Below are 26,048 nucleotides of genomic sequence, written 5' to 3'. Positions count from 1 at the left end.
AAACGCCAGCGTTTTTCATAAGCGCGCCGCGTTTTTCTTAAAAGCGCCAACAGGTTCTTCCATCCAATGGTTGTTGTTCCTTTTTGTTTCCCTATATATTAAGTTCATTTCCAGACTTAAAACTCACACCTAGGGGTGTAAATTGGGTCGGGCCGGGCTGCCCGGCCTAATTATTAAATGGGACGGTATAGGGCGGGCAGGAAAATTTCTTACCCATGAAATTAAAAGGGCCGGGCGGACAAGATTATTTATCTACAGTTAGTACCCATGGCCTGCCCAAGCCTGTTATGTAATTTGGGCTCAGACGGGTAGGGCTGGGAGGGCCTTAAATATTACTTAAAATTAATATTACAAAAATATATATGTATTATTAAAACTAAAAAGAAAGTAATGTAATAACACACAAGTATTACTTAAAATTAATAATCAAATACGAGATTGAGATGGGAACAAGATAAACCAAACTTCCTATAACTTTTCTTGAATTGAATCATCAGATAAGGAAACTGCCTTAGATTTTTCTCAAAATTTTCTCTATATGGTTAACAAATTTGGATTCCTATGGAGTAAAAGTTAAGAAACACATATGAGAACTATGAGGAAAATGAAAACAATCATTTAGGCTAAGTAAATGGATACCATTGACGGGCTAATAGGGCGGGTAACATTGATGGGCTAATAGGGAGGGTATTTGGCCAGGAAAGAAAATTTAACTTGTGGCCTGTGCCCGCCCTCTTATTTAAATGGGCTAGGTCGGGCCAGCCCGTAATGGGCCACGGGCACCCATGGGTTGTCATGGGACAGGCGGACGGTACTGGGCCTTGGGCTGCCGGGCAAAATTTACACCTCTACTCACACCTTCTTCATCACTACCTCAAAATTACACAATTTCATACCATCTCTGATTTTTTTTGTTTTTCAAACAAAACTATTCATATCAACTCAATCTACCAGAAAAAATCTCATCTCTACAAATTTCATTTCTAACAAATATGGCATCCTCACAACAACGATCACACCAACAAACACAACAACAATCACAACAAGAAACACAACAAAATATACAACAATCACAACCAAGAAACACAAGAATTCATGGTGTCAAGTACACGATGGATGAAGACGAGTCACTTTGCAGAAGTTATGTATTATATACAATGGATGACATCAATGGTATTTATCAAGAAAAAAAAACTTTTTATGATAAGATTTTACAAAAATTTTGTGAAGAAACGGGTAACCCCAATAGACGTGATGGCGATGGGTTGTCTCATCGTTTTCACGCAATTTCAGCAGCCGTTAGTGAATATGTTGCTCTGATCACTCAAATATGGCACAACTAGAAAAAGTGGTGAAGGCGAACCGGATGTGGAATGAAGATGTCGGGAAGAGTGGCAAAGATCCCACAAATTGAGCTTCCAACATGAACCTTGTTTCACCATTTTGAGGGTGCTTAACAAGTTTAATCCATACTTGCTGGAAGGTCATCAAGTGCCTGCAAGATCACCACATGGTCAAATCTCGCAGGATTTTCAGAATGGATAGCCTGCTTTCTCACCTAATGGAACTCCAAGTAGTCAGGAACAACACTAATGTAAACGTTAATACCAACGTCAAGAGAAGAAGAGGAGGGAGTCAGAAAGCTGCAAAAGCATCGAGAGATGCAGCCCAACGAGCAGCAGAAGGAGGTTCAAGCGAGTTCAACTATGCTGATCACAAGAAATTCGAGATGCAGATAGAAGCAGATAGAGCCAGGGACTGTGGCATTGCTATAAATAATCAACAAAAAAGTCGTCTTTCGCAAGAACAATACTACATGGATTGTAAGCTAAATAAGTTACTCTCCTTGAACACTTCAATAATGAACGAACGACAACTTGTTGCATGGACTAAGCAAATGGATGCGTCCGAACAACAACAAGAGGAGGCCGAACAACAATAAGTCCCTGAACAAGTCCACCCTCAACAAACTGGCCAATATGTGAATGTGGAAGAAGACGAAGATGATACCTCAGAAGAAAACGAAGATGAATACAGTCTTGCTAACTGATTTTAATTCTTGTTTAGTTAAGTTTAGTTTAATTCAGTTTAGTTTAGTTTAATTTAATTGTGCTCATCTATTTAAAATTACTTTTAGTATAATTGCCTGAATTTTAATTTTAAGTGTAGCCATCTAAACAAACAACTTTAAATTAAAAAACATATTAATTAAAAAAAACACTAAATTGAAAATAACATCTATCTGCCTCTCCCTCTCCCTCTCCCTCTGCCTCGCTCCCGCGCATCGTCTTTTGCTCCTTTTGAATCCCAAAGGTGCTAAGTTAAATCTTGTCTTAGTTGTCCATAGATTCTCCGGTTTTGGAGTCTGTCAGTGGCAAGTCTATATTCTCTTGCCGGGCACCCATGCTCTACCACAAGATTCGACCCCAAATCTTCATCTAGAAAACTAGTCCAGGTTGGGCACGCCTGGTTTCTTCAATGACCATGTTATGCAGAATGATACAAGTCAGCATAATTTTGTTCATTTCTTGGAGATCAAAAAAGCGTGTCGGCCCAGCTATGATGGCAAACGTTTTTTTTCAGTATGCCAAAAGCGCGTTCAACATCCTTTCTGCATTTCATTTGTTGGGTGTTAAAGTACTTCATATCCTTCGAAGACGTCGGTCCAAAACTTACCTGTTTATAAGATTGAACCATAATTGACCATTTTGTATAGATTCCGTCTGCTAGATAATAACCCTGAGTGTAGTGATGACCGTTGATGGTGAAATTACAGTGCGACGCGACCCCATTCTTAAGATCTTCAAACAATGGTGACTTATATAAAACGTTGAGATCGTTATTTGAACCCGGGAGTCCAAAAAAGGCATGCCAAAACCAACAATCATAAGTAGCTGAAGCTTCCAAAATTACAGTTGGTTTTGGATAATGACCCTTATATTGGCCTTCTCATTCAACCGGACACGCATGCCACGTCCAGTGCATGCAGTCAAGACTACCTAGCATTCCTGGAAAACCCCTCTCGGTGTTTTCTGCAGTTATTCTTTGAACATCTTCCTGAGTAGGCTTTCTTAAAAAGGTTGGACCAAAATGCTCGACTATTGTTTCACAAAACAATTTGAGATACCTAAGGGCAGTTGTTTTCCCCATACAGATGTAATCATCTGTGGGATCCGCTGGTACCCCGTAACATAGTATACAGAGGGCCGCAATGACCTTTTGTTCGGGACTAAAGTCTCGTACATGTCGTCCATCATACTGATAATTAAATAAAGGTTGTACCTGACAAAGCTCGACGATAATCCTTTGCGTCAAGTTGCAGCCCATGCGGAATCACCGCTGAAAATCCTCATCGGAATAAACACAATCATGATTAAAATAATCATGCATCATCTTTTCGTGGTAAAAATGTCGATCTCGCCACGTGCATCTTCTAGTCGCAACTTCATATGGCTCTAAAGGCTTTGGTATGATTCTGGTTTGTAATTGCAACATAAAACTTTGCCTTCTTCTATCTTGATCTGCATCTTCATCCATTTGACGCAAAAACTCCATACACATTTCTTCATACAACATTTCATCCATCTCCATGTCTTCCTCACAAGAATCAAAATCAGAATTCATGGTTGAAAATTGAAATCAATTGAAATTAAGAAAAGATTGATCGGATGAAAAATTGTTGTGAATTTGTGAGATCAAACTCGAGCCGTATTTATGGAGGTAAAAACTAGCCGTTCCGGTGACCGTTAACAGTAGTTGTTGGCGGTCTTGACTCAAACTCTGGCGGCGCTGCTTCGCCCGCTGGCATTTTTTCGAGAAGCGCCGGTGCTGTAACTTCGAGCGCTAGTGTCTGAACGACGAGCGCCAGCCATTCATCTTCGCGCTTAACTATCAATCGCCCACTTCTTTTCCATAGTGCAAAATCCTATTTGACCCTCACGTGGCTCAACAAACATTTTGATTTGAACATTACTATTGGAATTGCCCTAACTGATTCTTGGCGGATTATCATATGTACAGAATATCCAAACTCTTTTTTTGTTAGAAATCTGTTTTAAGACTGCTAGAAATGGATAATTGATAGGGGGAAAGCTACTTTTAGTGGGGTGCACTCCACAGATTACCACTGGTTCATTCACTCACTCACCAGTCACCTCGTACAAATTTACAACTACTGCCGCTGCTTTACTGAGGGTGTACTCCACTGGTGACTGAGAAAGAGAGTGAGAGAGAATATGAAGAAGAAGATGATTTCCAACACACGAATGGATCACTCCACAGTCCAAGATTAACTCCATTTATTAATCCAATGCTGAAAAGGTTTTTTCCCTTTTCTTTCTTTTATTTGAATTTCTTTTTGTGATTTTAGGGTTTTTACTTAAACCTTAAACATCCTTGATTTGGTTTTATTATACTCATTACAGATCTTCCTTTAGTTTCTCTTCCTCATATACATTGCTAGTATCAGTTACTGTCTCTCAAACCACTAAAATGGTTCAGATCAAACGAGGATTTCACATAGACCCGTTATCCAGTGTCAAAAGAACTAACAAACTGAAACAAGGGTTTCACATAGACCCATTATATAGTGTCAAAGAATTAACAAACTGAAGCAAGGGTTTCTTGTTATTTTGGAAAAATTGAATCTGGTTTTATAGATGTTAATGCCCTTTCGTAATAATCCTTCAATTTCAAAAGTCTTGGGCTACCACTCTCCAGAGGAGTTGGATCACTTTGGTCTTTGCACTTTTCAAATTGGGTTATCGAGATTGGCTCAGAACCATATTAGCGGTATCCTAGTAGTGTCATACAACTGGTAAGAGCGCAACTCCTAATTAAAAGAAATTAGGATCTTTTTTTTTTATATAAAGAGGACGGGGATGAAATGTACTTCGTAAGCTTCTTGTAAAAGTGTATTTTTCTTTAGGCAAAGCTTGAAGAAATGGTGTTTATAGGTTTTGGAACTTCGATAGTATTCTCCACAGATATAAGTAGGTTTGCATATATAATTTTAGATGTGTTGAATGGAGAAGAATTTATCGTTCAAAACCTTAGTTTTTGTTTCTGATGTTTCGTATCATCCCTTATTTTCTTCTTGTGTTCAGGGAATCAGGAAACTATGCTGTGAGCTTTTGGACCTCAAAGATGCAGTCGAGAACTTTTGTGGAAATATGCACACGCCTTCCTCAGGTAACAAGATGTTTCATTTGAAAACAATTGCATTTTTGGATAGGAACTGCTATTCCTGTTCGTGTTCTCACTAATTTTGCTACTTTACCGGCTCCCCGTTTATATATCTGGCTATTTTTTCTGTTTAGGGAGCTTAACTGAATATGTGTACCAAATAATGTGTAATACTGTTATTAATAATTATCTTGCTAGGGATTTTTTATTTATCAAGTTTCATATTGGAATCCAATCAATCCATGGATGACCAGTATTAAAGTCAACCTTTCTCCCCATATATGTATACCTTAAAATATATATGAATTGCCTATTTTCCTATCTATTCTATGCCAACTTCTGGTTAAAGTCTACAACTATTTGCGGGACAGGTCTACACCTTTCCGATGGTTGTCAGATTTAGAATCATCAGTCAGAGAGTTTTGTCAAGTGGTCAATTTCATCGGTAGATGGAGCACACATGTGCAATCGACTTTTTTTACTCGATCACTGTTAGAAAGTTGCATCCCTCCTAAGTACAGATGTAACTGTTAGAGCTCCTCAAACTGAGTGTTATATTTTGTGCCATGCGTACTTGATTGTATTAGACTAGCTGTATCTTTTAATCGGCTGACAAAGTTCTGCTGTGTGTTCTGAAGATTGGTAGCACAAACCTGGGTTAATTAACTCTCTATCTAACTGCTGGCAAAGTTAGGTTCTTACCTTTTCGGTTAAGAATGCAGATCATTTGTTTCTGTTATTTCATAGTTGACTTGAATCTTTAAAGTATTTAGAGGAGTAGTGATAATCAACTAATATGCAAATTATTTTATAGGATATCAGAAGAGGTTGGTGAGATGGAGCATGAATTGATTGAGCTGCAAAAGCATGTATCTGCGCAAGGGATTTTTGTGTAGGATTTGATGACCGGTGTTTGCCGTGAACTAGAAGAACGGAACCAGGATAACAGCGAAACCCTTCAAGCTGAAGAAGATGCTCAGGGCAGTGAGCACCAGGATCTCTTGGTAAATGAAATGGGTTATCATAAGATGGCATTTTTGGAGAATGTAGATGTCCTCTTGGCTGAGCATATAAAGTGGATGAAGCTTTAGATGCTTTGGAGGCAGAAGAAAGAAGCTCCCCTGAGCTGAATGGCTTGCGAGATGCTTCTTCCACTTATAAATCTGCCTTCATAAAGAGAAAGGTGATGCTTGAGGATCAGCTTATTGAGATTGCAGAACAGCCATCTTTGGGCGTCAAAGAACTTAAGTTAGCTTTGAGTGGTTTATTGAAACTTGGAAAAGGATCTTCGGCACATCAGTTGCTTCTAAAAGCATAGGGGTCCCACCTCAACAAGAGCATTGAGGGGTTTCTTCCTTCATGTTCAATCTATCCTGAAACATTCTCGGTTACTCTCTCCAAACTCGTTTTTTCTGCAATCTTACTGACAGCAAAGGAGTCTGATTTGCTTTTTGGTGACAATCCTGTGTATACCAACAAGATTGTGCAGTGGGCAGAATGTGAACTTCTTTTGTTCGACTAGTGAAGGAAAACTCGCCCCCATCTGAGATGGTTTCTGCTTTACGGGCTGTGAGCATTTGTGTTCAGGCCAGTCTTAGTCACTGCTTCTTGTTGGAATCTAAAGACCTTAAGCTTTCTAAGTTGCTGATGGTGCTTTTACATCCATACGTCGAAGAAGTCCTTGAATCGAACTTCCGAAGAGCAAGGAGAATGGTTCTTGAAATCGCGGAAAATGATTAGACATTTTCTTTATCACCTCGATTTGCGTCTCCCCTATCTGCTGTTGCAGTATCATCATCAGACTCCGAGCTTCTTGATAGTGGAACGAGATTCATGTACATTGTCAATGTAAGTTGATACCCTATGCTTTGGTATATTCTGTCAGTGGTCTGCACTAATTGTCCAGACACATCATGCTTCAGTTTTCAAAGTCCCTGAATTTTTTATTTATTTCCTTCTCTGAAAGTTTAGGCAGCTATGCATCTGTTGTCACAGTTCCCTGGCATTATACCATATTTGTGATATTATAGGAGATTGTTAGAAGTCCACCAGATTACAATGTTGTCCACTAAGAGTTTCTTGCATTACTCGGGCAAGTGCGTTCAAACTGTTCGATAACTGGTTTTGACTTGCATAGGTAGAAAATTTCAGGTGGTTCCCCATTTAAATATAATGAGGCAATGCCTAAAGCTGTGAATTAAATAATTTTTTAAATCCATCTAAAGAGGATATTGTGATGTCCAAGAAAGAGTTGTACTCTTGGAAACTTCGAAAGCATGTTAACATACATCATTCATTAAATAACACTGGCTGTGGTTGGATGTAGTGGTGCAAGTATAGCCGTAGAATAGCTCATTTATACAGAACACTGTGGGGTCGTTTATGAATGATAGTCAAGAAATCCGTGGAGACGTTATGAAATATTTTGATCCTTACCAACCTGATCTTATTGCTATCAGCAACAATAAATCATGAAGGATTATATATTTGGTTTGGCTTTTTAAGTGTGATCAGTAAATATGATCTGCAATGGGGAATGTACTCAGTAAATCAGGTAAAGGAAGGTTCGGATATTTGTGATAATATAAAACTGCACACTGTCATCCACTAAATTCATGTGGATCCTCTTGCAACTTAGATTATGATAAACATCTACAAGAAAGCACATACAAGTGAAATTTTCGCTGTGAAAATTTGCAAGTAGCTCTGTCATATAATTAACCGTAGCTTACATTCTTCACTTATGTTCCAGGTCTAAGACACAACTGAAGTTTAGCTTGCATTTACACTACAAATTACATAGCAGTAGTCTAGTAAAAGTATAGCTATTTAAAGTGAGTTTGAACATTTCTCTTGCAGGATATTGTGGAACAGCTAACACCGGCAGCCATTGATCAGTATGGTGGAAACATTTTAAACAGAATATCTCAGCTCTTTGATAAATATGTTGATGCTTTGATAAAATTCTTACCTGGTCCATCCGAAGACGATAATCTCATTGAGCATAAAGAGGTATTAACCTTCAGGGCTGAAACTGATGCTCAACAGCTTGCACTTCTGGGAACTGCATTTACTGTAGCTGATGAATTATTACCAATGGCTGTTTCGAAGATCTGGACTGGGAAGAGTGAGGGGAAGGAACCAGGAAGTGGTTCAAGTGAAAACATTGTGTCTACCACGGTTAGTTCCATAGACTTTAAGGAGTGGAGGCGCCATCTTCAACACTCACTAGATAAGCTCAGAGATTATTTCTGTCTGCATTATGTTTTGAATTTCATCTATGCTAGGGAAGACAGAATCCGATTAGATGCTCGAATTTATGTAAAGATGCAAGGAGAAGATCTGTGGGAGACCTACCCACTGCCGTCTCTGCCGTTTCAGGTCAGATTCTTTTCTTAACTATTTGTTTCTCTTGTTTGCATGTGCTCTGCTTAAGGAATCTTTTAACGTAGGACTAGGAGCCTTCAATCTGACCCATAATTTTCCTCTTCAATTAATTGGTCTTCTTATTCTTGAATAACATATCAGCTACAGGTGAATGGGTTACGATAAACTGCCTGCCACACTTTTGATAAAAGTTTTTGAAAGCATCTAGACATCAGAACCTTTGAATGAAACTAAGTAAAGACTTAAGACTACACTTAATAAAAATAAATGCACATGAGTTGGGTGCTGTTACTCTTAACATTAGAAGTTACTGTCACTGATGACTAATTTCTTACTTCTTTTGTTTACACAGTTTTTCCATTCAATTAATCAACGACTCCACCCTATCATGGTGTCTAAGGACTCTGCATCCGACCTAACCCCCAAATCAATAGCCTTTAGGGCCAATCTCTCCTTGGAGAGAATACTGTCTTGTTCCTTGGGTACATGTATGAAAAATCCCTCTGTCTGGCATTTTATAGGAATTTAACTTCTCGCACAAACACATAGAGAGGCGAATAGACTGATGCATACAAGTTAGCATCTAGTATCTTGAAAGGGCTGCTGGACAACATGCGGATGCCATTTAGGCTGTACTTTGTGTGGTTTTCATGGTGCTGATTGTATTCACAGTAAATTACGTAATTCTGTAACCACGACGAGTCTTCTTTCTTTTATTTTATTCTTCTGTCTGTTTAATGTGAAAAAACATTTCTGAGCACCGGTAAATAAACCCTTCAAGGTGAAACAAAATAACTGATCACTAGGAAAATCCCAAAGCATATACAATCTTCTGCAAGATAAAGTCATGATCCTACTATCCTTGTACAAACCTTACCCCTTAACAGTTAATACATTTTTATGGACCCTGGGTAGCTTTGGAAATTAATGTGTAGGAGTGTACATGTGGAGTGTTTTAGTTAATTTCTATACTTTTGAGGCTCTGATCTCTCTAATGAATAATGATGCTCACTGATCTCTGTCCCTGTTGTTTTATGATTGTGATAATCCTGAGATTGTATCTTACCAAATGGTAGTTTTCTCGTGGATAATGTGTCGGATGTCTTGTAAATGTATCTATTTGATTATACATTTAGTAATGCCACTGCCATGGTAATAGAGCTTCATGAGATACAAATTCGAGGTGCAACAATAGACTTGCACCAGAGGCCCTAAGTGCGACGTTATCTGTTTGTATGTCTGCGAGCATGCATGTTCTGTGCTCAGTGTTATTCACCATCAGTTTGAAGAAGTTTTTTGTGGCAGCTATTCTCTTTGGGACTTGAACTTGAGTAACCTCGAAATGGTACTCCTACTTTCTTTTTCGTGTGCATTATTCGTTGATGTAGCAAGCCTAAGCCATCCCTGACATACCATGACTCTGCAACACAAAAGCTGTTGTACAATCAGATACCAAGAAAGTCCCCTCAAAAAGCATATCAACTTCGTAAAGAATCAGATATTTGCATTGGTTAAATCCTTCTGTCTGCTTCGTGTGTGTGCTGTTTATTCTATGTAAAAAATAGCATATTAGGTTGATCTCTTTCCAAAGATTTAAAGTGCAGATTCAGTGCTAATTATATTGCTTAAAGCTCCCTAAATGTGATTGGGTGATTCTAGGTCACGTTCTTCATGTTTTTTCATAGCTTGTGTAATGGTTTATCTGTACAAACTCATTTCAAATGTGCACTTATTTCAGTCATTGTTACAAGGGGTTCTGGAGAGAGTCGAACAGGTTTCAATAATCATATTTTGTCATCAGTGCAGGCGTTATTTTCGAAGTTTCAGCAATTGGCAACTGTTGCTGGTGATGTGCTACTTGGAAAAGAGAAGATCCAAAAGATTTTGCTTTCTAGGCTAACAGAAACAGTTGTAATGTGGTTATCTGATGAACAAGAGTTCTGGGATGTCTTCAAGGATGAAACCCACCCTCTTCATCCACTAGGTTTGCAGCAGGTATGTTCTTCTGCATAACAATATTCATTTTTCATATTTGACGTTCTAGGTTTAGGTGAAACTTGATCATTAATATTGATCAGACTGATATTGCTATGCTTTCGCTGCTGTATCTGGTCTACTACTTCATACTTGATGAAGATGCGTAGTAGTTTCAACTTTCAAGTGCTGATAGATATACCTTTACGCTGAATAAGACTTGAAAATATATACTCAGTACAGTTTTAGTTCTCTTGTCATACTGCCTTCAGTGAGTAATCATATCATCCTACAAAATATATCTGCAGTATAATAGCTGCCCAGAAGGCTGGGACCAATTTGTGACTGAAATGCTGTTGAAAAGCTCATTGTACTGTGCCTGAATGAGCTTGTTCAAGGTTGCCACAAACTTTCTGAAGTGAAGTATATAGGCTTTTTAAGGTTTAGCAGCAAACCACAGTCAGTTTAGGTTATTAACCTAGAATATTTTGTAATAATCAGGATTAAGGTATCATAATCATGTGCTTATGGTTATGCTACATTAAGTTAGCTTAAATAAAGTCCATAGATTTGGATATGCAAATGCAGTATAGGAGTTTGCTTAAACTGTATCGAAGGGAATTGCAGATTGCAACATGCTTGTGCTTGTGCTTGCAGCATGGACTACATATCTTTCATTTAGTACTAGCAGTTGTTATATAGTTTTAGTTTCAAATTTTTCTGAATCCAGAAACATGTAAGAGAAACAAACTGGCTAGCTGTGTTTCTTTTTCCCCTTTATCCTTGTTTGTAGAACTCAAACTTCAATGACTGCTATTGCCACAAAAGGTGCATCCTAAAATCCTGGTTGAAATACCTCATAATCATAAATTACTGCTAATAACGTATTTGTCCTATAGTTACCTTGAATTCTAAATCAACTTCCATTTATCAGTTAATTCTTGATATGCACTTCATCGTTGAAATCGCTGTATTCGGAGGATACCCATCTCGGCATGTGCATCAGATCGCGTCGGCCATAATTGCTAGAGCAATCAAAGCCTTCTCCAACAGAGGCATTGACCCACAAAGGTATATTCCCATCTCTGCATATAACAGTTCTCTTTGTTTTCCTCCCTCCATTTCTCAACTTAAACATGTTTCCTCTTTGTCTGTATCTTATTTTAGCAGTGAGCTTCCCGCGGATGAGTGGTTTGTTAATAGTGCGAAAACAGCACTGAACAAGCTTATCTTGGGAACATCATCCGCATCTGAGGTATCTGATATAGATGAACACATCATTATACACGATGAGATTATTTCTGATTCCGATGACACTGCTTCTTGCCCATCATCTATAGCATCCTCTTCTGATTCATTTGCTTCGGCAAATATGGGTGAGAGTGAAAGTCCGACGTTTTTGTCAGATTCTGAGGGTTGAACAATAGGATTTTGTCACCCTTTTGTGGTTCAGGAGACTTGAATTGTAGCCCAATCTCAGCAAGGTGTCATTGATGTTATCTATGCTCGGATCTAGCAAGATATAGTGTCTTTGTAAGTAATATAGAAAGGGTCATTTATTTCACCATCAGGGGTATTTGTCCCTGCCCCTTGTCAGTTGCTTCTCCTTGTCAATTGTCATACATCCTTTTAGGATTTATAGTTGTAACTGTGTCAATCGTAAAGATCAATGTAAGCATACCTCTGGAAGGAACCAAGTTTCCCTCGACTTTTCTAAGGAATATGTGTGGCTGAAAAGTGATATGGAGTTTTGACTAACATTTGGTATGCAGCTTGATTGCATAACCGATGTGCACATATCTGGTTTGAGTACAAGTGATCATATTATACAAGCTGCACTGTTCAAATTGGACCTGTGAAATCGTTAGGTGGGTAAACTGCATACTTTACAAATTCACGGTTCACCTTAACTAAGGTCCCCACTTAGACAAGTACCGGCCCCACTGTTTTCTCACTTACTATGGACATTTAGATTTATATTTGGACCATTTCGTCCGTTCAAACTAGTGTTCACCTAATGAACTAGACATTGACGGTCTGAACCGAGTCTTGGGACCATTTCGTTAGATCAAAGTGGTCTGGACGGAGTCCATCTCTCTGCTCGCCATCGATACAGATCTGGAGGACCATCAATCTTCAACATTGATATTAGGACCATTTCGTCGGTCAACCACGAATTAACGCATGTGTGGAAGTGTAGAATGGTACTTGAAGATTGATCTTCAGGACACTCGCATCCTATCCAGATTGAAGAGCTCAAGACTTTCTCATCCTGCTGGGAATCCCAAGTTCTCAAGTTCTACAATCCGAAGGTGCAAATTTGGAGTTGCCAGAGGAGACTAGCCGACTAGGGCACATCTAATCCAGATAGTTTTCATTTTCGGCTTTCCACAGTCTCTTAAACATGACTGCTACTGGGTCCAACGTTGGTATTCCAAACAACTGGGTTACATCAGCTGATGGTTGTTGTAACCTTTAGAAATTCCAACTTTGCAAGAGTTGCCAACCCTAAACTGTTTCTCAAAGTAGACAAAAGCATTTAATTACAACTGACATCGCCCTATTAGCACTTCAAGCATTATCTATCAAACAACATCAGCATGAGATTTTGATAAAGACTTACCTAGGATGGCAGATGTCTCAAGGAAGAACCGATAAAGCGAACTCGATGACATCTATTCATAGATTTGATATCTATAAATCAGCCAAATGAGGATTGTTCCCATTCTCTGGAAAAGATTTTGACCATAAATTTGAACAACCACATATATGCTAAATAGATTAATAAAAAGAAAGTCTAACCAACTCTACTTATGAAGTCATCTTATACAGATTAGCCACATCCCCTAAAGAGGACAAAGCAATTTCACACTAACTTATATGCCAAATGAGTAGGAGAACACTAATTTTGAAATCAACCTTGGCCACTTAACAGATGCACATTTGTTTAGGATTCTTCTCATATGGAGATTGCCAAGAGCTAAAATTCTGAATAACTACTGTGAGCTTATGGATGATGCGCCACATCTACAGGATGAGGATTCATACTTGTGTAACGAAACTGGCCAACATATTCAGATGACAATCTAGTTTACCAATCTTCTCATATATAGATTTTCAAGGGCTAAGCTTCTAAAGGAACCACTCTAAGCTAATTGAAAGGGCGGCACAACTACAAGATGAACTAGACATGAAAATTACTGACCTACGGAATGAAAAATGGCATTAAAGGTTTACTTTTGATGCTGCACCAAGTGAGAGATGGCTTCCACATAGTTGGAATTTGCTTCCATTTTAGATACAACTCGAGGAAAAGGAAAGCTTCGCCCCGAGATGTGATTACAATGGGGATATGGAATCTCCATCTGCACAATACGCTGATCTACAACTGTCCTGCTTTTCTACGAGACCCGCTGCAGCTGGTAAAATAGTCATGTGGACTTCAAAAAAGACAATGAGGTTACAAAGACAATGTGATCTTCTGCTATCCACACCAAATCCTAGCACCTAAGATGGTCAGATCCTACCTAAACTAAGCCAGTCCAATCTCATTGAAGTGGCATACTCCTCAATGATCTGTCTAAATGGCAAATAAGGGCTTCTGCGAGGCAGAGAGTAAAACCAATTGACATGGCAGAAAAATATCCATCAAACACCAAGGCGTAAGATTCAGTAAGGGGAATGCGTGCTATAGATAAGCAGGACAACATTGCAGTTAAGTAAAACACTAAATGTGTATTAGTGTTGACTTGACTGTCTATTACATGCATAGCATGACAATTACTGAGTCATACAGCAAATGCTAAAACCATTGTTTATACCAGTTGGTTCATTCATTCGTACGAACCATGCAGTCAATAATCAGATTAAACACCATCCAAGTTCTAACCCTAAAGAAACACCCCTAACATCCTGCGGTGTATCATGCAGACAGCATTAACCACCACATGAATGAGACATGATCACATTTTTCAATCACATCTGCCTACGTGTATGCCAAACCAGCATGCCTAATGAGGCCACAAGCCACTTAGGTACCATGAGGTTGCTCAACCATGATGGACTAGGTACTAGTTCTGAGATCATAGCATAGAACAACAGAAAGTGTGCTGTCTCCACTTCGCCATTGTGCAAAAAATCCTTTTTATACAACAGCTACACCCTAGGCCATTAATAATCGTGTCATTATGTCCTTAACTATAAGCTGTGCAATATGACTAACTCTTAGTGTATGAAATTGCAAAGTCCACTGGCACAGAACAATGTATTTCGACTTTCGACATGTAATGCCATTTTTGCTGGTGTTGCTAAGTGGACCCTTTAGAGAGACTATTTCCCTTGTGTAAGGCAATCCTAAAACTTAGTTTATCCAAACCACAGCCTCCTCGATCAACCTAGATTCATCCCAGCACCAGATAGTTTAGCCTTATTCAACTCATAAGTCGCAACAAACTTAAGTCCAAGCTACAACCAGAATAAAAAGTTGAACAGATATTTCAATTTCACTTAAAATGCAATGCTCAAGATATAACAAAACAACTGCTGAAACAAATATTTGGAAACCAAATGAATAACCAGTTGCATTTCCCGTAATAAACCTGAATTGATGTGAGCTAATATTTATACAACAAGTTACAAAACAAAACTTTGCAAATTTAAAGTTGAAAGAGTTTAGTACATGTTATTTCCACTTCAACTTCCCTCCAAAGACACAACTTCAACCCCTCAACTTTAACAAGTGAAAACCCCCAAATCAAAATATTACTAGCAATGAAAATAAGACGTAAATCAAACAACAAGCATAAGCTATCAACCCTCGATGTTCATCTCCGCAAGAAGCAAGTTCAACCAGTAATCGAGTACAAACCCTAGTTGACCACAGTACAAAAACCCCAGCCATTCCCATAACAATGACTCCTCCTTGCGGCAAAAACAAAGCGAACGCGGATAGGATCACCATTGGCAACATACAATAACCAATAAGACTCAAACATCTATAAAGATCCAAATTCCCATTCTTACCAGCCAACATGTTAAACACAACATACAAGAACAGTGATGCAACGGTCATCCAACCTAGTAAAATCCCAAAGTGAAGTTTCCCAGCAAGTAATTGAAACAAACCAAAAGCCATCAAGAATAGAAAAGGACCTGATAAATCTGCATCTTCGTGTAAATTAGGGTTAACTCTGAATGGATTCAAGATGGAAGTTGATTTTTTCCAGATTTGTCTTGTATTGATTCCAAGTTCTTCAAGCAATGGTAATTCATCATCAAATCCAGAACCATAACCACCGATTGTACCTGAGTTTGCTCCGAAAACTGGGTTTGAAAAAGATGTAGATGGAACAGCAGATCCAACATCGAAACTCATGAAGGGGAGATTGTTGTTTGCTGGTCTTGGTGGTTGAAATGGTGGTGGTACTGTTGTTGGTGCTCTTCGTTGTTGTGGTAATCCACCTGATCCTGATGGGAATACTACTGGGGGCACATTATATTGCTTCTCCATGATTTTAAGATCTTGATCCAGACAGAACAAGTGCAGAGAAATTCCAAGGAAGATCAAATATATGATGAAACTAGGGTTTTGAGATCAGATCTTAGTAGTTAGTAGAGGTTTTCTTAAGAGCCACGGAAATTTTCTGCCAAAGGTCGGAGATATATTAAAAATGTAGAAATTGACATTTAGTCCCAAAATTGTCGGGCTTTAGACATTTTAGTCTTGTCCCTTCGGATCTAGTACTAAGATGTTCAAATTTACCAAATCTCGTAGGCATCAGTCCAAATTCCAACGGTTTAGTCCAAATCTAATTTTGATGATGACTAAAATAACCCTCGTATCAAACCCAATCTAATATTCTTCCCAGATATATTTTTTTTACTTTTCATCTATCGTGCAAACCTCGTATTTTTTCTTCTTTTAGATATGCTGAAGATGGTGATGGTGATTCCAGTTATAGTGGATGCTTAACAAGTGGTGGTGTGGTTGGTGGTTTCAAAATATGTTTTTCAAAAAACAATTTTCAGATCTAAGATTTTTAAGTGAGAAAAGAGGGAATTCCGAATCATTTTCATAATTTTATTTTTGCGGATTTTCATTTTATTCTAATATCTTTTGTTCATCTTCTTCAATATTGTTGTTGTTTCATCATATTTTAACTTTCGAGGTTTGATTTTTCTTTCGTTGGAGGATTATTTGATTGATTCTTTTGTTTCAATTGAAGTTTTTGAATCTGTAACGGATTGATTTAATGATCATTAATTCATACAAATTCTTTCATTGTGATAATAGGGTGAGGTAATTCGTTTGATTGTCGCTTTAATTGTTCATTTGTGGTTCTTTAATTTTGATTGTAAGCTTTATTTTAAGAATAGATGTTGATTTTTTTTTCGCACGCGATTCAAATCTTAGAATTATCATCCGTGTGAGATGTTTCCTAATCAGGTGTGTTTTCTTTAATAACACACTGAAATTCATCAGTGGAGATGAATTGATAAAGTATTTATTAACCTTTAGTTTATATAACATGTGTATATTATTGTACACTTTTAATTTTAATTCTATGTTGAATTCAGAGTAGGTGGAGTTTATTGATGGAGCCAACAACAGTCAGTATCATCATCGCCGTAAGTTTGATCTACTGAACTATTTTAGGTTTTCGATCTTGATAAATCTGCCATTTAGTTTTGTTTTTTATATTTTTATTTTAAGCTTAATTCAAAGAATCCATAGAATTGAGCACACAGTAGTACACTATTCTATCATAGTAGTGGGTAGTGGACAGATTCGTTTTCACCCAAACTCTTTAATATACTCATTCATATGAAGCTTTACTAGGTTTGCGATTGTGGCGCTTTGGTCGTTAAAAGAGAAATGAAAGCATACTCTTTAGTTTGGTATTGATTGGTAGAAATCCGGCCTACAAAAAAAACGATATGCCAGATCAAAGGGAAATGTTTGACCACAAAAACATTAAATAGTCACTCTTGGTAACCTGTGAAAAAGTACTCTAACATGGTAGTAGAACTTTCAGCCGAGCTAGCGTCATCCTGCAGGACGTAAACATTAAACAGTCACTCTTGACTTGTAGTCTTGCACTCCAACTAATTGATTAATCATTTTCTATATTTAAAGTTTTAGATCGTTTGAGAACCAACTGAAATTTGACATGCGATTTATCTACATGTTATTAGGGATTATTAGAGACAGACTGATGTATGTTAATTTCCTATTTTTTTAAGTTTAGCCACCTGGTCTGAAAACATGAGTTGTCACGTAGTAGTTTTCCTTTGTGTTGATTACAAAAACACTGAGATATCTTAAATTGGTCCACCGACTTTCTGTTCCGATATTAAGCATAACAGTCAAAATTTTCTTTGCAGATCATTTCTAATTTTGATCATTTCTTCCATGAACCTGCTCAGAAGTTACCTGTTGTCGTTGCACCTCCACCGGCTGCCAAGTAAGGATTTTGATCTCTAATTTTTCGAATATTTTGTTTCTTATAAGAATATATGGACTTCTGTATTCTTCTTTGGTTTAAGGAAATATTTTTCTGACGAAATATGTTTTGCTAGTTATGTAGGATACCAAAGAAAGCCAAGATGTGAGACACTATTGTGTTGAGCATCTTAGGTTTATTTCAGTTTGTGCTCATTTCTCTCCGTATCAATAAGATTTTTTTTTATTTTTTTTTTGCTTGAATTTGTATATGAGAATTTAGACTTTTTGTCTTTTCATTTTTCCTGGCATGGTTTGGTTTTGTTTTCTTAATTTGTTTTCCAAGGTTTTCCACTAGTGTATATTACTTCGTAGAACACTTCAAATTATCTAAATTAGGTATGTGGAGCTAGTAGGAAAGTGAAAGGAAATGAGAAAACAATCGTAATGTTGGCTAGATATTTTGTCATGTACATTTTTTATGGATTGGATCATTGGAATGTCGTTTTGAATTTTGGATTTTATGTAATTGATTGGAACTAGGACGGAAAAGATGATATAGAGTTTTTTGCGGTTCTTTTCTTTTACTGCCATGGAAAATGTAGATTACAATTTACAATAGAACAAGTGTACAGTAGTAAATTTATTTGTACACCAGTTTACAATAGAATAAGTTTACTTTACTATACGAGGTGTAGTTATTTGTACACCATTTTTACGTGGTGTACTCTTTAGTGCACCAGTTTTATCATAATGGTTGTAAGTTGTGCACTTTGTTTCTCCATTGATTATGTACTAGAAACTATAAAACTAATATTTGCATTTTGACTTGTCTACTACAGTGACCTTATGACATTCAAGGGGTTTGTTATGGATTTTTTGTTTTTGGATACTTTTAGTCGAATTGGTTGGTATTATGATGAGGAGTCGGGAGTCTGTCTCTTTTACGTGGATAGTCTAAACTGGTGTACAAACTGGTACACCAGTCTATTTCCTATGAGAAGTAGCTTGTTTGTGGTAAGAATGCTTTATTTCATCCATATTTTATAGGTGTGTACATACTTGTGCACCAGTGTACTTTCCATGAAAAAAGTAAGTCCAAATGTGGGTATGAATGAGCGATTTCATGCATGTTTTATAGGCGTGTACAAAGTGGTACACGTGAAAATAATGGCTCCACAAGCTTATGCTTGGTATCATCATTATATAGACTTGTCATGCTTTTGATCAGATAATCCATTCTAATCTGTTTCCACTTTTGTTTGACAGCAAACGTGCAAAGAATTGGTGAGCTTCCACGTCTAACCTGACTTGATATATTTACCACACTGACAAAGAGAGGTATGTTTTGTAATTCTAATATGCTGGTCTCCTTGGTCCGATCTTAGTTCAGTCTTACATAATGCTCAGAAGAATGATAATGTGTAAGCCTAGTGATCTTGAAATGCAATAAAGGATGCTTTATTCTAGCAGTGCATGGTCTGAGTTGCGATTTAGCTTGACAGTCTCTCTTAGCAATTAGGTTACCATCCTTCTATGGGTGTATATTGGTGCACCTGTATTGCAAGTATACATATTAGTGCACCGGAGTACAAGTGTACATCCTGGCATGTTGTTCGGATCACTGATATACCCTAATGAGAAAAGGGCCAACTGACATAATCTGGAGGAAATACATGTTGACATAAGCTAGGTTTAGCTGTTTAGACTCACTAGATCATAATGTAAAAGAGATTGATTGGGTTGAGCATGTGGATGTCAACCAAATACGGATTTGTTACCAAAGGGAAGGGTATAATTTGTTAATTGAAAACAGTTGACTTAGCTAATGCAATATCCTAGACAAAGTTCCATGTTATTTAATAAGCCATCATCATGAAACCCGCTTTATACTTTTGTCTGTCTAATATAATTGTTATCTCAATAATATATATGCATGTTTTGGGTATAAATGATGGATTTTTGTAAGTGTATACCTTGTTGTACATCATTGTGCTCTCTCATTATTTTATGGTCTTTTTTTTGTTATGTATGCTGGATTTGTTAGGTTTTTGTAGGTGTGTACATAGTTGTACACTATGTACAATCTCAATAATATATATGACTTATTTTGTGGGTATGGATGTTCATTTTTTAGATTTATTATAGGTGATCATAGTTGTACACCACTGTATTATCTAACAATATATGCATATCTTGTGGGTATAGATGATGGATTTTCGTAAGCATGTACATAGTTGTACACAATTAAGCTCTCTTGTGATTGTATGGCCTTTTATGTAGGTATATGTGTTGGATTTTTGTAGGTATGTACACTATTATAAAATCTCAATAATATATATGACCCGTGTTGGGCGTACGGATGTTGGATTACTTGGATTTTTAGGTGTGTACATAGTTGTATGCCATTGTGCTATCTCAATATTATATAGTCTGTTTTGTGAGTATGGATGCTAGATTTTTGCATTGTGTTATATCAATAATATAAAAAAGAACTAATTCTTGATGAAATCCTAAGTTGTTGTTTTTCGATGTTATGAGACGTTTTTAATAACATGCTTGCTATTGTTTAGGTACTTTTCGAGGGTGCTCAAGAAAGTGGAGAAGAACAATGGGAAGGTTTTGCAGATGAAAGATTTTCTGGATTTTCTAATTTTAATAGCGATATGTGTTTACGTACTTGTTATGTATTAGATTTTAATATCATGCTTATTAGTGGTGTTTAGGTGGACGATTCAAGTTGTATGTGGTGTACAAACTGGTGCTCCTTGTCTTGTCTTTGGATTTTCTGGACTTTTGTAGAGGTATATACGTTTTGTATACTAATGTAAAGTAATATTTATAAAAAATGAAAATTATATATACTCATATGGGTATTCTTTTTCTAGCTCTCGGGAAGAGATTTCCGAATATATAAAGTTTATGAATTTTGGACTAGCGGTTCGAAAGATAAATCGTTTTTAAATTTTCTTTATATTATTTAAAATTGCTGACATCGTCATGAGTCACTTTGGACCAAATCGTAAAGTTTTGGACTAAATTGTAAAGGAGGAAGGTTATATGTGTATTTTCCTTATTTTAGATGACTTTTGGACTAAATTGTACCTAATTAACTCGGGATGGACTAATCCGTACTTTTTGATGCGTTTTTGGACTAAACTGTTTTTTCCCCATTAAAAATCAAACCTGTCCGAGTGTTTTTATTTTATTTTATGCAAAACCTGTCCGAGTTTCCATCGAGTTGAACTGACCTAGTGAGCCAATTTTTTTGTCTAAAATACCCTCCCTTGTTGAGTTAACTCTTGTAGGTTGTAGCTCCTTCACCCTCTAGAATACATATGAGTATTCTGCAAGCTATTGACGCCATGATTTCTGTCTGGCTCCATAAGCTCTTGTTTCAAGCTGCTAGAATTATTTTAATTAAATATATTGGTCAAGCCATTCCTCATTTTTCAAATGGAAGCTTTCCTTATTCCCAAATATCTTTGCAAAATAATGGATTCCCATTTCTGTAAGTTTTGGTGAGGAGAAACCTTTGATCCCAAAGATAGGAAGCTCCACCTTCTGGGTTGGAATATTTTATGTTCCCCTAAAATCATAATGTGGACTGGGATTTAGGAAACCTAAGTTAAACAATCTGGCTACGCTAGCCAGAAATGCTTGGAGGAATATTGAAAATCCGAATTGCATCTAGCTAATGTCCTTAAAGCTAAATACTTCTTCAGAACTGATTTTTTAAGTGCTAAGTGTCCTAACAAGTGCTCTTGGACTTGGAAGTGTCTAGACGCTATAAAGGAATTGATTTTATTTCTTGGATTGCGGGGGATGGTCAATTTATTGATCCTTGGTGTGACAAATAGATTCCTTCACTGGGATCTGCCACACCTAACCCCCTTGTTCCTCATGATCCTAATATCAAACTCTCTTATATTATTAATGCTACTACTAGATCTTGGGATGTTACTGGATTTAACACCCATTTTGATGATGCTTCTGTTAAGAAGATTATCACAATTCCCTTAAGCCAGTTATGCACTCCTGATAGGAGGGCTTGGGAACTTTCAAAGAATGGCAGGTTTACCTCTAAATATGCTAACCTGAGACCTAGAGGGCTTAAGCCCTCCCCTTGTATCAATCTTTGGAAGCGCATTTGGAAATTTAGGGTTCTTTATAGAATCCAAGTTTTTAGAACTTTTTTTACATACTAGGATGCCTATGCATAATATTGAGTGTTCTAGATGTAATGATCCTCATGAGTCTGTTATGCATCCTTGGTTCTGTGTCCTTTTGCTAGTTGTGTCTGATTTCTTTCCTCTTTTTGTGTTAACACTCAGATTTTTCATAATAAGTCTTTTCTTGACCGGATGATGTTTTGGCTTATTGATCTCGTTTCTAAACTCCCTGATGAGGCTCGATGCCTTTTCGTTGTTGTTGTTTGGTCCCTCTGGAGGAGTAGAAATAACCTGGTTTTCCAAAATCTTAAAGAAACTCATATGACTGTTTTAGGTAGAGCCAGAGCTATGCTCTTAACTAGGAAGCCTAACTTAAATATCTCTTCCTTCATTCCTGTTCGCCTATGTGACAAGTGGATGCCCCGTCTTTTGGCTGGATAAAATGTAATACTGATGGAGCTTTTGATGATATTTCTGGAGCTAATGGTACAGGCCATGTGATGAGAGACTTCTCAAGCAAAGCTTCCTTTTTGTGCATCCTTAGTTTTTGAAGTAAATTCTGCTGAAGAAGCTGAAGCCAGGGCAATTTGGGCAGTCTTGAAGAAAGCTATGGAGCAGAAATTCACTCACGTTATTATTGAGACTGATGCTAAGGATCTCATTGACCAATTTTCAGCTGGCGTGTTTGGTGGAGATTCTAGAACGAATGTTATTTTTAAGGATATTCAGTATTTCTCTTCTAACTTAGTGGCTTGTATCTTTACTTTTCAACCTCGTATTTGTAATTTTTTTGCTCATGAGCTTGCTCAATGGGCAAAATCAAACAATTCCTCTATGTACTGGTCTGTTCCTCCAATTTGGCTTTTGCCAACTGTTGAGGAGGATCATTAGCCTTTCTGAAGGCCGTTGATTTAAAAAAAAACTGGCATGATATCTATATTATAAGGGACAATGGTGTTTTCCTACATCGACGACTATCTATAGTTGGGACACATAAAGAACGGTCCAGATCATATGTGTTTTTAGATCTACATTTTGGACACATAAGGGATGATAGAGATGGAGCGACAATATCTGAATGGAGATCCACATTTTAACCTCATAAAGGACGGTCAAGATGGAGCCACTGCCATTGTTTCTAAATATTATCATTTATTCTAATTTATTACCCGTTACAACTTTACTCATCAATGTCAAAGGCGTTTCATTTTTTTTCTTATGAAATAATCTTAGCACTCAATGGGAGAAAGATATACCAACCATCAGCTCTTATTTTTATAATATTTCCATTCTCCCACTTTCTTTCTCATATCGCAGTTCACCTTTTCTTAGTTCTAACGTGGAATACTTTCCTTTTGCTCAGTTGCTCTATGTCCAAACGTTTCTCACCGCAATTGGTTTTCCTTTCAGGAAGCAACATTTCGCCGTTCAATTGTTGTACTCTCCATTGTTTAGGAAGCAACATTTCGCCGTTCAGTTGTTCGAGATAGAAATTAAAGCTCAATTCATAGTTATATAAACCAAAGAACAAATCCCAGTTGTCGTATAAATGCTCCATCGCACAGCTCTATTATCCCAGGTATAAACATTTTTATTTATGTTAATTGTGAAAATTGTTTTTGTTTTTCCTTAATTTACAATTTGGATTATTTTTTTGTTCTATAATTTTAGACTTTTCCTGTGTAACATTCTAAATCTTGGGAACTGTGTCTCTTCCCACTAAAAACCTCAAATTACTCTAACTTAGGTTTTCACTAATATTTTTAAAGTTTTTGAAATTGGCATATATTCAAAGAAAATGGGACGCTTCATTTTTAAATTTGGTAGTTGAGCACATTGGTAAGGATGGGATAACTTGGATACTCGTAACCAGGAAAGTATTATGTGAATGTATTATTGTTGCTTGGTTGAACATATATTCGTTTAAAAATCTTATATCAGTTGAATGGCTAAATTGTAATTTCAGATTTGGGATTTAGGTGCTTGGGAACAGAGTTTTCCTGCTGCTAATGTTTCTTTTTAGATAATTAAACTTCCTCCCATAATTTTCTATACACAGAAATTTGTTTCTCCTGTTGCAAATTTATGAGTATCGCTCCGTTGGTTAATACATTTTTACATATTTGTGGTGTTTGTTTATATTGGTGGTTGTTAGTGTGGTAAGTAATAATAAAATCATTCTCGTGAAATTGATCAATTGGTATTACCAGCATTTAGTCTATTAGTTCCCTAAGACTCAAAAGAAAAAAAATATTTAACCGTAGAGACTTTCTTTTAGAGTTAAAAAATTCCAAAGTTAACAAGGGGATTGTTAGTAAGAACTCCTTTACATCATTGAAAAAATTTGGGACTTAGCATCATGTTAAATCATGTGAGAGAGAGAGAAGCAAGTGGCTCTAATTTTGTAGCACTTCTTACCTAAATTATGTCTGTATTGGGTATTTATATATGGTTTGAACTTGGACATTTTGATAATTACTGTTTTTGAGACTAAACTTAAAGGTGTGGTTTCCATAAGTGTGTGTCAATTTGTTGGCCATGGTTGGAGTAGACTACAGAAGATTTGAGTCTATTAATAGTACTTGAAGCAAATTTTAGTATAATTAATTTAAGAGTGCAGGGTATGATGCATTTTTTCATAAGTAATGAAGGTCAAAAGTTATCTAAACATAGTGAATTTCTTCATCATTTAGTTCTCTTTTCTTCAACTATTTGCTTAAAGTTCTTTAATTTGAAATCAAGCAAGCATCTCATTTAGTGTTTTTTGTCATTGCATTTTTTTAACCTATTTGCTTATTTCTTTAATTTGAATCAAGCGAGGACCTCATTTGGTGTTGTTTATTGTTGCAGGATTGCATACTTTGTTGGCTTGGAATACGTCTACAACGTCTTTCATGAATTATCTACCATCATGCTATCACATGACAGTGAAATGCAGAACTTTCGAAACCCATCCGATTTGGTATTTCTAGCTTTCCTATATGTTGGATAGCATTTTTTTAGTTTTGGCTCAACCATTTTTTTTCTCCGCTCTTACTGTTGCTTGCTTGATTAGAATTGTAAGGTCACCGACGCTCAGTGTGAAAGGAAATTTCCTTTCCCTTTCCGGCTTCATTTTTTTTATTTGCTTTCCTTTTTTTTCGAAGCCTGAAATTTGTTTAACTACCGAAGAACTATTACATAAGGATATATAATACCCCAAGATCCATCAATTACAGGTGCATTGGTAAGCCATGAATCTACTGGATAATGGAGAAGAATAGCAGTCTTCGGATCAAAGTTGCATCGAGGGAGGATGTTGGTGTCGAAGATCGAAAGTCCTTCGGTCAATGCTTTCCATAAAAAAACCTGTATTTTGTATTTTTGATGGACACTGCAGTATCCAGGATAACTTAGATGGACATCCGGACAAAAATTTATTTGCTTTCCTGTATGTTAGTGTTTTTTTATCACCTCCCTAAACTCATCATCCGAACAAAAATTTGTTTTTTATGCATTTACTCTTTTTTTTCCTATAGTTAAGCTCTTATCTCTCCACAGTTTATTATTATCAACATTTTTCCAACTTTGTCGGTTTCATTTCTTGACCTTTTATGCTTTTGGATCGTCACTTCTTTCGCTTCTAATTATGTAGTGGTAACTTAAATGGCGCAGGATGGATTGTGCTAACAGTTGTTACCTGTACAACTCGGGATGTTAGGAGACGTAGTTGCCCTTTCACCTCTAAATGTTGTGTTGTAATATCCCCATCACCAAAATTCCCAATTGACCCTGTCCAAGTACTTATCCGTATGGGTAAACGGAGATCATAACAAGTTACAATAATTTAGAAATCAGAGATTCTCACTGAAAATCGACCAGGCAATTTTCCGACTTATAAGTAGAACTGA

The 26,048-nt window shown here is 36.9% G+C and overlaps 1 protein-coding gene and 1 pseudogene across 1 annotated transcript; one reads left to right on the top strand and one right to left on the bottom strand.

The window, feature by feature from the left end:
* The first annotated feature begins 4,658 nt into the window (after positions 1-4,658).
* On the top strand, positions 4,659-12,250 carry LOC113350813 (annotated as a pseudogene).
* A 2,849-nt stretch (positions 12,251-15,099) lies between these two features.
* LOC113347299 (protein YIPF5 homolog) lies at positions 15,100-16,214 on the bottom strand. Its single transcript, XM_026590922.1, has one exon. It carries the CDS (start codon positions 16,052-16,054, stop codon positions 15,299-15,301), a length of 756 nt encoding a protein of 251 aa, XP_026446707.1. The 5' UTR covers positions 16,055-16,214; the 3' UTR covers positions 15,100-15,298.
* Between the last annotated feature and the right edge of the window lie 9,834 nt (positions 16,215-26,048).

Source organism: Papaver somniferum, chromosome 2, assembly GCF_003573695.1.
Source record: "Papaver somniferum cultivar HN1 chromosome 2, ASM357369v1, whole genome shotgun sequence".
NCBI classification, from domain to species: domain Eukaryota; kingdom Viridiplantae; phylum Streptophyta; class Magnoliopsida; order Ranunculales; family Papaveraceae; genus Papaver; species Papaver somniferum.
This window is presented reverse-complemented; position numbering and strand designations above follow the sequence as displayed.